This window comes from Phaethon aethereus (genome assembly GCF_964289735.1).
Source record: "Phaethon aethereus genome assembly, chromosome: Z".
NCBI lineage: Eukaryota > Metazoa > Chordata > Aves > Phaethontiformes > Phaethontidae > Phaethon > Phaethon aethereus.
Window position 1 is genome coordinate 47,615,418 of NC_138577.1, and position 15,088 is coordinate 47,630,505.

The 15,088-nt window shown below is 41.0% G+C and overlaps 1 protein-coding gene across 1 annotated transcript in view; it reads left to right on the top strand.

Annotated features, from left to right (window-relative positions):
- Window positions 1-15,088, top strand: part of AOPEP (aminopeptidase O (putative)) — a gene marked incomplete at its 5' end in the record, with an annotated part of 191,565 nt that overhangs the window by 83,562 nt on the left and 92,915 nt on the right. Inside the window, 2 exon segments of the mRNA XM_082012852.1 lie at window positions 4,844-4,887; window positions 14,650-14,710. Of these exon segments, the coding sequence (XP_081868978.1) occupies window positions 4,844-4,887; window positions 14,650-14,710 (105 nt within the window).

Genomic DNA, 15,088 nt, shown 5'->3' on the forward strand with positions numbered 1-15,088 from the left:
CCTCTACTCTGTGCTGATGAGGCCTCATCTGGAGTATTGTGCCCAGTTCTGGGCTCCCCAGTCCAAGAGAGACAGGGAACTTTTCGAGAGAGTCCAACGGAGGGCTACGAGGATGATTAAGGGACTGCAACATCTCTCATATGAGGAAAGGCTGAGAGACCTGGGGCTCTTTAGTCTGGAGAAGAGAAGGCTGAGAGGGGACCTTATCAATGTCTATAAATATCTGAAGGGTGGCTGTCAGGAGGAAGGAGACAGCCTCTTTGCAGTAGTGCCAGGGATAGGACGAGGGGCAATGGGCACAAACTGCAGCACAGGAAGTTCCACCTCAACATAAGGAAAAACTTCTTTACTTGTGAGAGTCACAGAGCACTGGGACAGGCTGCCCAGAGAGGTTGTGGAGTCTCCTTCTCTGGACACCTTCAAAACCTGACTGGACGCGTTCCTGTGCAACCTGCCCTAGGTGATCCTGGCTTGGCAAGGAGGTTAGACCAGATGATCTTCAGAGGTCCCTTCCAACTCCTACCATTCTGTGATTCTGTGAGGGTTCTACGTAGAACCATTTATACATAACAGATCTAGTTCCCCATCTTTTTCTTAGATATATCTGTGTGTGCTTACATGTTTATACATATAAAATAGAAAGAATTTGTGTTTAATTCCAACCAATTATGCCACCAATTTTTAGGTGGTGGTATATTTAGTATTTTTAGTGGACAGTGAAAACTTGTGTAACTTCTGAAGAAATTTAAACATTTCAAGTGAATTTGAGACATCATAGGCTCTGGTGTCAAAGCGAAGGTGTGTTCAAGCTGCATGCCTTAACTTTCCTGCCTGGGGTCTAGTTTGAACCTTCCCATCAATAAGGTAAGGAGGAATGCCAATGCTTTGTTCAGTGAATTAAGTGACAGTCAGCATACTTTTGAACTGGACTTACCTGCTCTGAGGTGTTTTGATATTTACAAAGATGTATTTTGTGAAAGACCTGGGGCTCTGACAGAAACCCTTTTACAAATATAGCTGGGGTGATTTAAAGACTTGCTTCCCTTAGTTATTCACGCTGTACCTAAGAGGACAAATTCAGTCTTGTTAGTATGGTCTGTTACTAAGATTGGTTTGTGTGAAAGCACTGGACTGTGATTTTGGGCAGCTCAGGCAGGGATACAGGTTGTCTTCAGCTGCTGTGCTACACAGGGACAATAACCTTAGTCAGAGAAATGCTGGGGAGGGGCCATCCAGGGGTCTGATATCACCTTAAATATCCACAAGAAGATTTACCAGAAATCGTTGTCAGATCCAATCTTACTTGCCATTATAGCTGGTCATTTTTCTTCAGGGAATTGCTAGTGATCTGAATGTAGTCCATTGGCATGGGGTAAATGGACAACAAATTCTGCTTTTGAGTAGAGCTAGTCACTGGCTCTGTTGTTTGGTGCTTAAACCATTAAGCTGTCTGGCTAATAATTGCTGCTTGATAATAGAGCATGTAGTTGGGGAATCTTGCCTACTCTTGGCAGGAAGTTGTTGTCTTTGGAAGGGCATTCTGGGCTTTTTACCAAAATGCCAGGAGAAGGATTTCAACAGGTCGCTGATTTTGTTAGGTAGAAGCCAGGAAAGTGAATGGGGAGGGAATTCGAAATAAACAGGATTCTAGGAAGGGTGCTCACTATTTGTTTTTCCACCCAGAAGAGACAAAGTAACATTTACCGTTTAGTTATGTAATTTACAGACTGCATACTTGATAGGGATAGTTTAAATTTGAGTAGGCAATTTCCGTAAGGAATTGGACATAAGTGCATTTGGAGTTTATTTGTTACCAGCGGAGTATCTTTTTAGATGTATCACTAAAAGTAATGAAATCTCCATTACTCTTATGCAGTCCATTTATATTTCAGCTAGAGAATTTAACTGAAAGTATCTGTTGGTCATAGAAAACTTGAAATACCTAGATTTAAGTTTTTCATAAGGAGGATATAATTTGTCTATTAATATTCAGTGCTCTTTATTTAATATCAACATGTATGATCAGAAAGAGGTACCTGTCTGGTGCCCCAGAACAGTTCAAGAGTAGAAACAAGCTGGTCATTGTTCAAGACAAGAACTGGAGTGGTAATATAGTATCTTAGTCATTAAATAAAAGGTCTTACAAACTCGTATCTGTCTAGTTATTGCTTCAAGTAGCCTTCATTTCTACAGTTCGCAAAATTACTTCTCTCAACCTCCTTCTCAGTCATTCGGTCCCCACTCTTCTTTGCCTTTGACTCAGATGTGATACATGCATTAACAGTGCAAAGAAAACTTCTCCTTGATCTCAATTCATAGTCTGTATCCAGATTTGATCTGCTCGGCAGCAGTCCAAAGTTGCAGTTGTGATTAAAATTGTTGGCTTCAGTCTGGGCTAAGGTGAGACCAGACAAGAGTCTTTGGGAATTTAATTATGAGGGTCTAGCAAATCCTTAGCGAACGTGTGTGAACTCATTTTTCAGAGGCTTTTTCAGGTTGGCCAAATGTCAATAAAATTCCACAAACTGCAGAATAACAGTTTCTGTATACAGGGAGAAGTTGTTTTCTAGCCTCCGGGTTCCCAGTCAGGGAAGAGCAACAGGAGTATGTAGGGAAGTGAGATTATTTAATAATATGAATATAAGCCAGTTTGTTAATAACACAGCACTGTGGTGGCATGTGATTTCTAACTCATGTTTTCTTTCTGGCTTCATTGAATTACTTGCATCAAAGACAAAAAACAAACTATAATTTGTTTTATGATCTGATTCAGCATTTATTTATGATTACCTTGGTCATCCACAAGTCTTTGCTTCCAACTGTAAGGTCACTAGAACCTCCTAAAGAAATGGCATCAAAGCTTAAAAAAAACCCACAATACCCCCTAACTTTTATCTTGGACACTTCCGAACCATTTTATCTGGGGAGGAAGAAACAAATAGCCTGAGGATAAAATTTCACTCCAGATGGTTAAAGTTTGGCAAAATTCTAAGGAGTTGAAAAGTCAGACCTATAATGGGATGTGCCATGCAGACTTGATAATAGGCAAATGTTAAAAGCCGTGCAAATATGAAGTAAGTGGTAAATTGTTTTCCTATTCTGTTTCAGAGCATCAAATAGAAGCAGTTAAAATAAAATAGTATAGATTAATTCTAATTTTAAGAAAGCACGTAGAATGATGGTTACTGCCTTATTCTTAATACATATTTGGAAAAATGAAGACAGGCTTAATCACAAAGGAGATGTTTAATTACATAGTATAATATACAGAATATAAAAGCACTTCTAATGTCTAAAAATGTACTGTGGGATTGATTATAAAAAGTCGATACAATCCAATCAGGGAATCTAGCTGCACTAATGTATACAGAGACAGTGCAAACAGTGTCAAGGATGACCACTTCAGTGTTACTTTTCACACAATTTTGAAACAACTCAAAAGATGATGTTTTCATAGTCTTTATTTCCATGTAAGCTTACTCTGGCTCCAGCAAAGCTTCCACAGGTGGAAGGAGACAGTAGTTCTCTGTTTACATACAGAATAATGTTACAGCACTGCAAATAGTCGTACGAAATAAGGGGATTTCACACTTTACCATCATGTCAGCAATACACTGTAGTTAGGACAGAATGAATCCTGGCATAGTTAATGATGGCATTCTTGCCAGGATAACGCTGAGCCCTGTGCTGTGTAGTTTACCTTTTGTCGTAAGCAAATTTTGCAGCCACTGCAGAATAGCCTGAATCTCACTTGTAACCTAAAGGAGGAAGGCTTAACCGTGTTACCAGTAGTTTCCTTTGTGCAATCACTCTTTTATTGCCTGACAATGCCATAATCATACAGAGAAGCAGTATCTTTTGTTGAATGCTGTGGCACAGTCCATAAATAAGTTTTCTGCCTTTTACGAAACATTCTTCAAGACCTTAGGGAGCAAGAACTTGCACTCAGAAGTGAGCCTGCACTCATATATTGCAGTGAGGAACATCATTAGCCTATGAAACTTGTCTCCACAAAGATTAGTATTAATAAAGTGGATGTATTGCTTCATGAAATAACATATAAATGAGTAATTCATATTAATAAATCCTCTTATGAGATCATTCAGAGGAGTGCATTGTGACAAAGTGATTGTCATTAGGTCAGATATAGTGTGGGGTGCCAGAGAACCTTTGTGTGATGCCAGGTGTAACTTTCTAAAGAGGGCTTATCATGTAAGTGAGGATGATAGTAATGCTGTCCCACTGGCATTGCACCTTCTTTGTAAATGCATGAAATAAATTCTAGCTACCTTTTCTTTGAAGAATTTACTCCTTAGCTGGTGTGATTGGCAGCAACATTGTGAATTTAGTTATGGAATGAGGTGTGATCTTCCAGTCAGGTATGTGCATTAAGGATAAAAAAAGCTTTATGTGGTTATATAATTAAAGACAGTGTGATAACATAAGCACAGTGGTGAGAACGCAAACACCCTTAATTCTGGTGTTTCTTAGCCTTGTGAGTATGAGAATCTGTAGCCTTTAACAGTTTTTAATATAGTTTGTGTATGTGTATTATAGATAAAACAAAAGTGGGAATATGGGATTGTGTTAAAATAGTCAGGAGGCTTTTCAAGCCCATTTTCTTTCAATATTGACACTTTTTGCAGAAGTGGGTTGGAAAACTGACAAACATAACGTATGTTGTATAAATAACTGAGCGGTGTATCACCATAGTGGATACATAAACTTCTTTCTTACCATTCTGTTATCTGCAGTCTTTACAAATCCGTTGCTCACTAGCAATGCAGACACAAAGTTATGTCTTCATAAACATACTAACTGTGGTGCTTTGTTCATTTTCCAGGATTTTCTTTGCCTGCTGTTGGAAGACATCACTGAACAAAAAGAGTAAGTATGAACCGCGCTAGAAAAGTCAAAGAAGAAAGTAGAAATCAGATTTAAATATCAGCTGTGCTAGCCAGAAATAGTAGGATTTCATTTAGTATTGTTCTGCTTGTTTTTTTCAAGTGTGTGTGTATCTTTCTCTGAAAATTCTCAGACATATATACAGAAAAAGTACAAGACTTGCTGTGTTGTTGCTATAACATGCTCCCTCCAAGTAGTGCCTTTAACTTGCATGTTAGGGCAGCAATGAGGTCCTGTGTTCACTATGCAATCTGAAGTGCCAGGCGCAGCTGCCTCCTCAAATTAATCTGTGATCCTCCTGCCAGCTGCTTTTGACACATGGCACCCTAGAGCAAGGAGGCTAGAGCTTTGCCGTGGATCTGGGAAACCAGAGAAGATGGATTTTCCTCAAGCAGTAGTCTGGTACCATTCCCTCCCTGTCACACAGTGTGCCAGACAGGGAAGGATGGAAAACGCTGACGGAAATCCAGCATTTAATTGCCTGACTTGTCCTTCAGAATCCTGCTGTATGTGACTGACTGGCCAAAGATGATACAGCTAGTCTTTAGCAGAGCTTTGAATCCATCTCTGCTTATCTGTTGTTTTTTTCTGTGCTACAAATGCAGATTCTTTTGTAATGGAGCTTTACATATTATAGTTTTTAAAAACAATGTATTCACTTGAAAAATGCAGTTTGGGGAGCAAGATTCCAAAAGTCTTTATAAATCTGGGTGAGTAGTTTGAAAAAAAAAAAAAAAAAGAGAAGATATTCATAGAAGTCAAATGTATTGAGTTTTTTTGTGAAACATTTCTGTTCTTAGGGGGTGAGGGACATAGAAGCTAGTTGTCATTGAGATATTGTGTTTTGTGGAACCATGAGTTTAGTTTGGGTGGTGTTACATTTTACAATGATGTACTGTAGTGTGGTATTTTGTTTCTATCCTTGGATATGGATTTCCAGCCCCAATAGAATGAGGAATATTAAATGGAAGATATGGGAAGCTGAATTATTTAATGGCATGATTATACATTGATTTGTTAATAAAATCTCTGTCTTCCTTTGTTTTTTTCACTTGTGTTCTCTGAAGCCCAAATCCAGTGCAAAATGTTATTTGAATAAGCATCCAATTTTCAGCTTAAAAACATGCCAAAATATTTAAACTTTCAGTGAGACTAATGCAAAAGAATTATGTCTCCATTTGTGTTGTACCATACTCCAGAATGTATGGACAAAATTTCAGATCTATGGTAATTCATTTTACAGTCAGACATATAGTGTATCTGAACTTACCTACTGCCAAAATTACCTTGGGTGTAGATACCAACAGCGAAGCCAAGAATAATAGAACACCTGGATAAACAGAAGGCCTTTAATTCTTATCTGCTACAAAGATGTTTTTTCATTCCTGAATATATCCTGTTGCTAGTACACAAATACTAGCCTGAGGTAAAAGCAAAGGGAGGAAACAAAAATTAAATATGTTTAAAGATCATCTGCTGATAAGTGCTTTTTTGCACAAAGCTTCAGTCAGGAATGAAATGCATTTCAAGATTAGAGCAACAAAATTCTTTGTAGCACACAAAACCTCCCAAACTTGTGCAATTCTACCAAGTAAATTGTTAATGTTAAAACTAAATGCTTCTTACTTGAAAAGTATTAAGCACTCTAATATACTGAAGTTTATAATGGAGGCTGGACTTAATAATAAAAAAAAAGCAGAAAAGAGAAAGTAGTAGTAGTAGGGAATCAAGCCAAATCCTGCCCTCAGCTGTGGCAACAGGGGCAAGCTAGTGTTGCTAGGAGTAGAATTTGGTTTATGGCAGGTGAGAACAGGATTAACATTGGGAGAAAGCAATCATACAACATTGTGGAAATTTTCTGTAATTATGATGTCGGTGTAATGCAACAACAGTTTTCTGCTATTGGATACGGCAGACTATATCTAAAAGATTCTCACTCTTCCAGTACTGAATTCCTTTAGTTTTTAGTTACAGGAGATTTTTTAGTACATTCCCAGCAATGAGCAGTTCCAAGATACAGATGTAACTTCTTAAGTGGCAGTCATTGATTTTTGCTGCCTTCTGTACTCAGAGGAGGATGATTTTATATGCCTAGTTTATAGGGCTACTTCACTTCCTGCTCTGATGCAACTTTAATGGCATGTTAGCTGTAGGAATCCATTCTCCAAGGCAGGATCCTCCTGTTTCTGGACTGCGGCTGAATACTGACATCAGACAGGCCTCAGAAGTACCTTCTGGTCCTTTAGAACTTCCTAACTTGCCCTTAAGGCAGATTATTTCTGTGTGTGAAGGGCTAATGGCAAGAAGGACAAAGATGTATCTATCATTATCCTTCTCTGTTTTCAAAGCTTTTTAAAATATAACATACACTGGCTATAGCCTCACATGACCTTGGCCTTTCTGTAGAAAATATGCAATACATCCCACCTGTAACTGAGGCATCGTATTTCCTAATACGTAATTTGAAACTTCACTACATTAAAAAAAATAAACCAAACAACAACAACAAACCCTCTTATGTATCTATATATCACTAGATTTGATAAAACTCCCAGTGGCTCTATTCTCCTCAAGGCTTACACCCATAATCTTTGCTGTAAATCGATCCTCTCCACATCTGCCCAACATGTGAGCCCTGCAAAGACTCAATGTTTTTTAAGGTCTTGTAACAGAGGGTGAGTTTCACCAGCTTCAGATAAATCAGAGTTTCAGCTGCTTGTGCTCTTTACAACTGCAAATTTTTTTGAGCAGGTCAGTTCTGGGTTTTGGGGTTTTCTGGTGGTATTTTATTTTATTTCATTCAATAAAATAAGTAAGTGTACTAATAAAGCTCTGGTTTTAATAATACACGATAGACAAAGGGAGGCTTGTGCTACAGCTCTGCTATTTGTACTGTTAATAACTCAGGCTTACTAACCACATTCCTTGGATGTCTTCATAAATTGTCAATTAAGTACTAAATCAATGTTAAAATAACGCTGTAATTTCAAACAACTCAGCTGTACAGGTATGTGTCTCTTTCTTTCATGATTGCTTTCTTCGTTGCTCACATTGTCATGAATGTGGTGATTTTGACTAATACAAACTGCTGGTAGGCACTCAGCTCCCAAAGCAAATCACTTTTATGTGCACTGTTTATTTGCTGAAATATCTTATTCTAAAAGTGGTTTCTCCTCCTTTATTGAGGAATTTAGTGGGTTCATGATGATGTTTGTAGAGTGTCTTCAGGCCTTGTGCAATGAACGCTTGATATATAGGCATTTTTTATAATGCTAATTTTCAAATTATTAGTAATGTTAGCTTGCTCTGAAGTATTGAATCTGGCCATGACCAGTGTGTATGCATGTTAGGAGATCATTCCTAGGCTGATTGGCTTATCGTCTAAACAAATAAACAAGGGTGATGAGATAATGGGTGTACTAGGATTCTCATTTTACAGTAGGGAACTGTATTACAAAGCAATTGAAGAACCTGCCCAGCCTTTAAGAGCTCTGTTACAGTGCTAAGCAGTTGAACCCAGATCCAACAGTCCAATACAGTACCTTTAACCAGGCAGCCATTCAGGAAATCACATACACACCAGATTTAAGTCCTTACAGATGCTTAACTGCAACATAAGTAGGTGGTCGGTGCCCTTTCTGAATATGGATGCTTTGCTGAACTGCAGCCTCTATAAATATCAGGCCCCGTGTCCTTTCTCTAGGACATTTGTTTTGAAATAGCAAGCTGTTTGTGATCTATTTTTTGGGCTTGATCCGAAGTCCAACAGGTTAGTGGAAACCTTTCCAAGGACTTCACAGTTCTTCAGTAATGACTCTCAACACATTCAGGGTAGATCTTTGCAATAGTCTGTATATTGTTAATATACTTGGAGAAAAATAGTGAATGCCTGTAAAATGCTAAAACAAGTTGCTTTTTCTGATGGGTGTCAACAAGAATATCGTAAGTTGGAAAAAAAAAAAGGCGTGTGAACATACAAAGATGACTGCATGTGGTCATATAACAGGTGTTTAGCTGAAATTGAGGGTGTTGCAGGCAAAGGAATAGCAGCGTTGTTGTCTTTGCCCTTGAGAAAAATGTCAAGGTTTCAAGAGAGGCTGAGCAACTTGCTAGTGGTGTTTCTGCCTGGATTAGTGTGGTGTCAGAACAGTGCAATTCCCCTCAGTGTCATAAGCTCATTTCAAAGCCAGTGTTTTGAAATGAGCTGTTGTTGGCTTTGAAAGAAATAGAGGGTATATTAAACAAAGGCACTACATAGCAAATGTACTGTTATTATTTTGCATAGATTGTTTTTTTTTCCTGAGGAAATCTCACACTTTAAATTAAGCTTAGTTTCTAGAGGGGGAAAAAGACAAACTAGCATTGTGAGGCTGTTTCTTAACCCTAGGTGAGACAAAATAAATGCACACATAAGGGTATTTTTCCCTAGCTGCTAGCTCTGCTTCATCATTGGAACACTAAGCTGTATTGGTTTTGATTCATGCAATAACAAATAAAAAATTGTTTTTCTCATTATGCTGCTTGAGACAGAATAAATGGTATAATCCACCTGATGTACCTTTGACTATATAAAATGTGGATGTCCAGTTTTAAACTAGTCCTGTATACCCTCTCTGTAGTAACCAGACAGAAATAGGAGCTCAAGAAAAACCATCATCTTATCCCGAGGAGGGTCAGTTGACTAGAGATACTTCTCTCTCCATTCCCTGTGGAAGGGACTCAGCTGACTAACTTAGACTAGATAACAAATTTTAGAGCATTGTAGTCAGGTAAAGGTACTTATAGCCTGAAGGATCTGGCAGTCAAATGGTGTAAATGTAATAAACTTGCACAAATAACAAGGTACTACTAAAAGCTGATCAAATCTGGATATTTAGTAATTCATTTGAGTGTAGACCACTACCCCGTTGCATATATGTTCAGTTAGATGTAGAAAATTTATTTCCAGAGTAATCAGACATGCACAATGGTAATTTCCTGAAAATTCAGAATCCTGGCCATGTAGAAATGCTTCTGCATGACTGCTGCAGGTTATTTGAACCACATGATCAGAGGGAAGTTTTTTTTTTTGTCTGTGACAATCTGTGATCTAATATTACAAGAGATATTTTGACATTTCAGATTTAGTGATTGGGAAGATTTCTTTGTCTCTGTGGGAATTATTCTCCCTTCTGGGGCTTTTTATATCATCTCTTACTTGTAAAGACACTGTTGAAGTAAAGTTTGGGCCTAAATTGCGTGAACTATCAAAATATATTACCAGCAGCACATAGACTACTGCTGTTTCTACATTAAGCCTCCTTGGTGTGCCCCTTAAGACTCATCAGAAAATGAAGAAAACTATTAATAGTGCAGTGAACAGATAGACAATGAAAATATGTATAAATGGCATTATTGTCATCTGAAGGTTCTTTTTCTTTAATCTGGAGCATTGTATTGGGTTTGCATGGCAAGGTTTTGGTAGTGGGGGGAGCTGCAAGGGTGGTTTCTGTGAGAAGCTGCTAGACGCTTCCCCTGTGTCCAACAGAGCCAACATGAGCCAGCTCCAAGACAGACTCACCGCTGGCCAAGGCTGAGCGCATCAGCGATGGTTGGTAGTGCTGGGGATAATGGGATTAAACATATTTAAGGAGGGGAAGAAAAAGCACAGCAGTATACAGCCAGAGAGAGGCATGAGAATATGTGAGAGAACATCCCTGCAGAACCCCAGCTCAGAGCAGCAGGAGGGGCTCCAGGCGCCGGAGCAGAGGTTCCCCGGCAGCCCCTGGGGAAGCCCATGGTGAGGCCGGCTGTGCCCCTGCAGCCATGGAGCTCCACGAGGGAGCAGATCTCCACCTGCACCCGGGGAGGATCCCACGCCGGAGCAGGGGGTTGCCCAAAGGAGGCTGCGACCCCGTGGGAAGCCCACGCTGGAGCCGGCTCCTGGCAGGGCCTGTGGCCCCGTGGGGAGAGGAGCCCAGGCTGGAGCAGGTTTGCTGGCAGGACTTGTGACCCCGTGGGGGACCCAGGCTGGAGCAGCCTGTTCCTGAAGGACGGCACCCTGTGGGGGGACCCAGGCTGGAGCAGCCTGTTCCTGAAGGACGGCACCTGCGGGGGGACCCGGGCTGGAGCAGTTGGTGAAGAGCTGCAGCCCGTGGGAAGGACTCACGCTGGAGAGGTTCATGGAGGACTGTCTCCCGTGGGAGGGACCCCACGCTGGAGCAGGGCAGAGTGTGAGGAGTCCTTCTCCTGAGGAGGAAGGAGCAGCAGGGACAATGTGTGATGAACTGACTGTAACCCCCATTCCCTGTCCCCCTGCATTTGCTGGGTGGGAGGAGGTAGAAAATTGGGAGGGGAGTTGAGCCCAGGAAGAAAGGACAGGTTGGGGGGAAGGTATTTTAAGATTCGGGTTTAGTTCTCATTATCTCTACTGTGATTTGATTGACATAAATTACATTAATTTCCCCAAGTCATGTCTGTTTTGCCCATGACAGTAATTGGTGGATGATCTCTCCCTGTGCTCATCTCAACCCACAAGCTTTTTGTTATACCTCCTCTCCCAGCTGAGAAGGGGAAAGCAGCTTTGGCGGGCACCTGTAATCCAGCCAGTGTCAACCCACCACAAGCTTCTTTTGATTTTCAGTGGGATGCTGTAGCCTGTGTATGCAAACGTATCTTAGTAGCTGAATGACATGGGGCAGCATTTGTAAGGCAAGACTTTCTTATGTTTAAGGCACTTGGTGTCCAGTTTTTGCCTTTGTTCCAAAATTTATGTGTATGTTGGACAAGTTATTAAGACCAGATTGCTTATTTTTTGCATATACTGCTGTTGAACAATTACTCAGTGAGAAGCCAGCTGATTCTCTATTTTGATCAGGTTCTCCCACTCCTAATTCACATTGGCAGAATTTTATTCTATTAGGAAGACCTGCTCATTTTAATGGACCTCCTTCAGAATACTGCCCAGTGTGAGTAGGGATGCCAGATCTCCCAACACGATGGTGTAGAGTGGAGGTTGTAGCTGCTAATTCTACCTCAAAGGATTAACATATTCCTAACACATAGTTCTGCTTGGAGATGGAGGGTAAATTTTTCATCTTGGATTCAACAAGGGTAAGAATATCTAACTCAGGATATAAGCCGTGCCTAGAAGAGTGCTGTTGTTACATGTATTAATATCAAGAATTTAAATATTTGATCATTCCAAATAAAACCAGCCAAGTTAAAAAAAAAAAGTTTTAACTATGATCAGTAAACAGAGATATTTTTATGCTATGAGTGTTTTTGAGGGCCATTCACTGACATATTGCTTGACTGCTTTTGAGACTCCATAAGCTCTCTAAGCCTTAGTAGCATGTCAGGCATAACAGTGGTTGATCTCTCTCCCATTGGCATAGTGCAAGTTAATATTTAAAGGTGTTTAAAAATCGCTCGCTAAAAAAGACTGATGTGTTCATTACAAACTCTTCTTAGTTACTGAAACAGTTCATAAATAAACATCCTTTAGAGTCAGAATTTTGAGCACAGCTTTGTCAGGGGGAAAAAAAAAAAGAGGCTTCTTTGTCATATAATTCAAATAAAAATCGTATTGGGTTGCTTGCCTTCCTGGTTCAGAGCTTCTAAATGGCTGTTCTTTTTAGGAATGCTTTGTTGGTTATGGGTCTACATTACACATGTGCAGGTAGCTACAAGTACTAGAATGAGTCTTGCCAAGACATTACCATGCACAGGACCATGCAAATCTATTCAGCTTCTCAGAGTATTTACATGCATTGAGGGCTTATCAAGCTCCTTTTCAGTATTGGTACAATGCATGGACAGTGTGATTTTGCCCCTGCCCCTCCTTCCACCCTTCTCCCTTGACTTCCCTGCAAGTTGGTAAGAGTTCAACCAAAGTTCAAGTAAATGCAACTGAAGTTGCTTACAAAAGTAAAAGGGAAGATACAACTTCTGATTTTGCAAATACTTATGCATGTGGTTATTTCAGTCCCACAGAGCTTGGTCAAGACAAACTTTTTCCTTTTTTTGGATCCCCAGATGACCCTATGACTTCACTGTGAACATTACCATAGAATCATAGAAGCTTTGGTTTGGAAAGGACCTCTAAAGGTCATCTAGTCCACCACCCCTGCAATGAGCAGAGACATCAACTGAACCAGGTTGCTTAGAGCCACATCCAACCTGACCTTGAAGGTTTCCAGGGTTGGGTCATCCACCACCTCTCTGGGCAGCCTGTGCCAGGGTTTCATCACCCTCACTGTGACACATTTCTTCCTTATATTTAAACCTACCCTCTTTTAGTTTAAAATTATTACCCTTTGTCCTATTGCAACAGGCCCTGCTAAAAAGTCTGTCCCCACCTTTCTTATCAGCCCCCTTTAAGTACTGGAAGGCTGCAATAAGGTCTCCCCGGAGCCTTCTCTTCTCCAGGCTGAACAACCCCAACTCTCTCAGCCTGTCCTCACAGGAGAGGTGTTCCAGCCCTCTGATCATTTTTGTGTCCCTCCTCTGGCCCCACTCCAACAGGTCCATGTCTTTCCTGTGCTGAGGGCTCCAGAGCTGAATGTAGTACTACAGGTGGGGTCTCACTGGAGTGGAGTGGAGGGTCAGAATCATCTCCGTCAGCCTGCTGGCAATGCTGCTTTGGATGCAGCCCAGGATACGGTTGGCCTTCTGGGTTATGAGCTCACATCGCTGGCTCATGTCCAGCTGTTCACCCACCAGTACTCCCAAGTCCTTCTCGGCAGCACTGCTCTCCATCCCTTCATCCCCCAGCCTGTATGGATACGGGGGGTTGCCCTGACCCCGGTGCAGGACCCTGCACTTGGCCTTGTTGCACCTCATGAGGTTCATACAGGACCATTCCTCGAGCTTGTCCAGGTCCCTCTGGATGGCATCCTGTCCCTCAGGTGTGTCAACTGCACCACTCAGCTTGGTGTGGTCTTCAAACTTGCTGAGGGTGCACTTCATCACACTCTCTACGTCATTGATGAAGATATTGAAGAGTACTGGTCCCAGTACGGATCCCTGAGGGACGCCAGTCATTACCAGTCTCTATCTGGACATTGAGCCATTGTGCAGTATCCTCTGGGTATAACCATACAACCAATTCTTCATCCAGCGAACAGCCCAGTCCTCAACTCCATATCTCCAATTAGAGAGAAGGATGTGGGGGACTGTGTCAAAGACCTTACAGAAGTCCGGACAGATGACTTTGGTAGCTCTTCCCTTGTCCACTGATGTAGTCACTCCATCATAGAAGGCCACTAGGTCGGTCAGGCAGGACTTGCCCTTGGTGAAGCCATGCTGGCTGTGTCAAATCACCTCCCTGTCCTCCCTGTGCCGTAGCATAGCTTCTAGGAGGATCTGTTCCATGATCTTCCCAGGCACAGAAGTGAAGCTGACAGGGCGGTAGTTCCCAGGGTCCTCCTTGCAACCCTTTTTAAAAATGTGTGCACAGTGTTTCTCTTTTTCCAGTCTCCAGGGACTTCACCTGACTGCCAGGACTTTTCAAATATGATGGAGAGTATCTTGGCAACTCCATCAGCCAGTTCTCTCAGGACTCTGGGATGCATCTCATCAGGTCTCATCCATCACCTCTAATGGTATTATTCATTAAAAAGCCAAGAATATAGTACCACTGCAGTACAATCTCTACTTGGAATTCAGGGGTTTGCTCAGCTTCTAAAGTGTTAATTTACGTATGGCAAATTTGGTATTTCTCTGTGTGTACTCTAATTTTGTTTTTTTGGTTTTTTTTTTAAGATCTGGGTTAACTGTAGAAAGTATCTTCCAGAATTGGCTTGACACTTCCGGAATACCAAAGGTAAATGCGAAATACCAGTTCCCAGTTCTTTCTGGAGTCTTGCATTTGTCATTACATTATATGTTATTTAAATCAGCACCTGAGCTTATAACAGTTATGGTTTTAAATAAACGGTTTTGATGATGACTGCTTTCCACATCTTTATACAGGTTTAGCTTTTATCAGTTGCATGTTTTTGCTTCTACCATTGTCTCAACAAACCTGCGAAAGGGCAAATCTTACAAAACTTATCCTCTTGCTTAATATTGTAGTCACATGGAAGTATGCTTTACAGGATAGTGGTGGGCTCTACTAAATGTAAGGGGCATTGTTCACAGTTGTCAGTGTATGAATCACTTGAAAGCCATGCTGGCAGCAGTAACTAAATGTTAAATTATT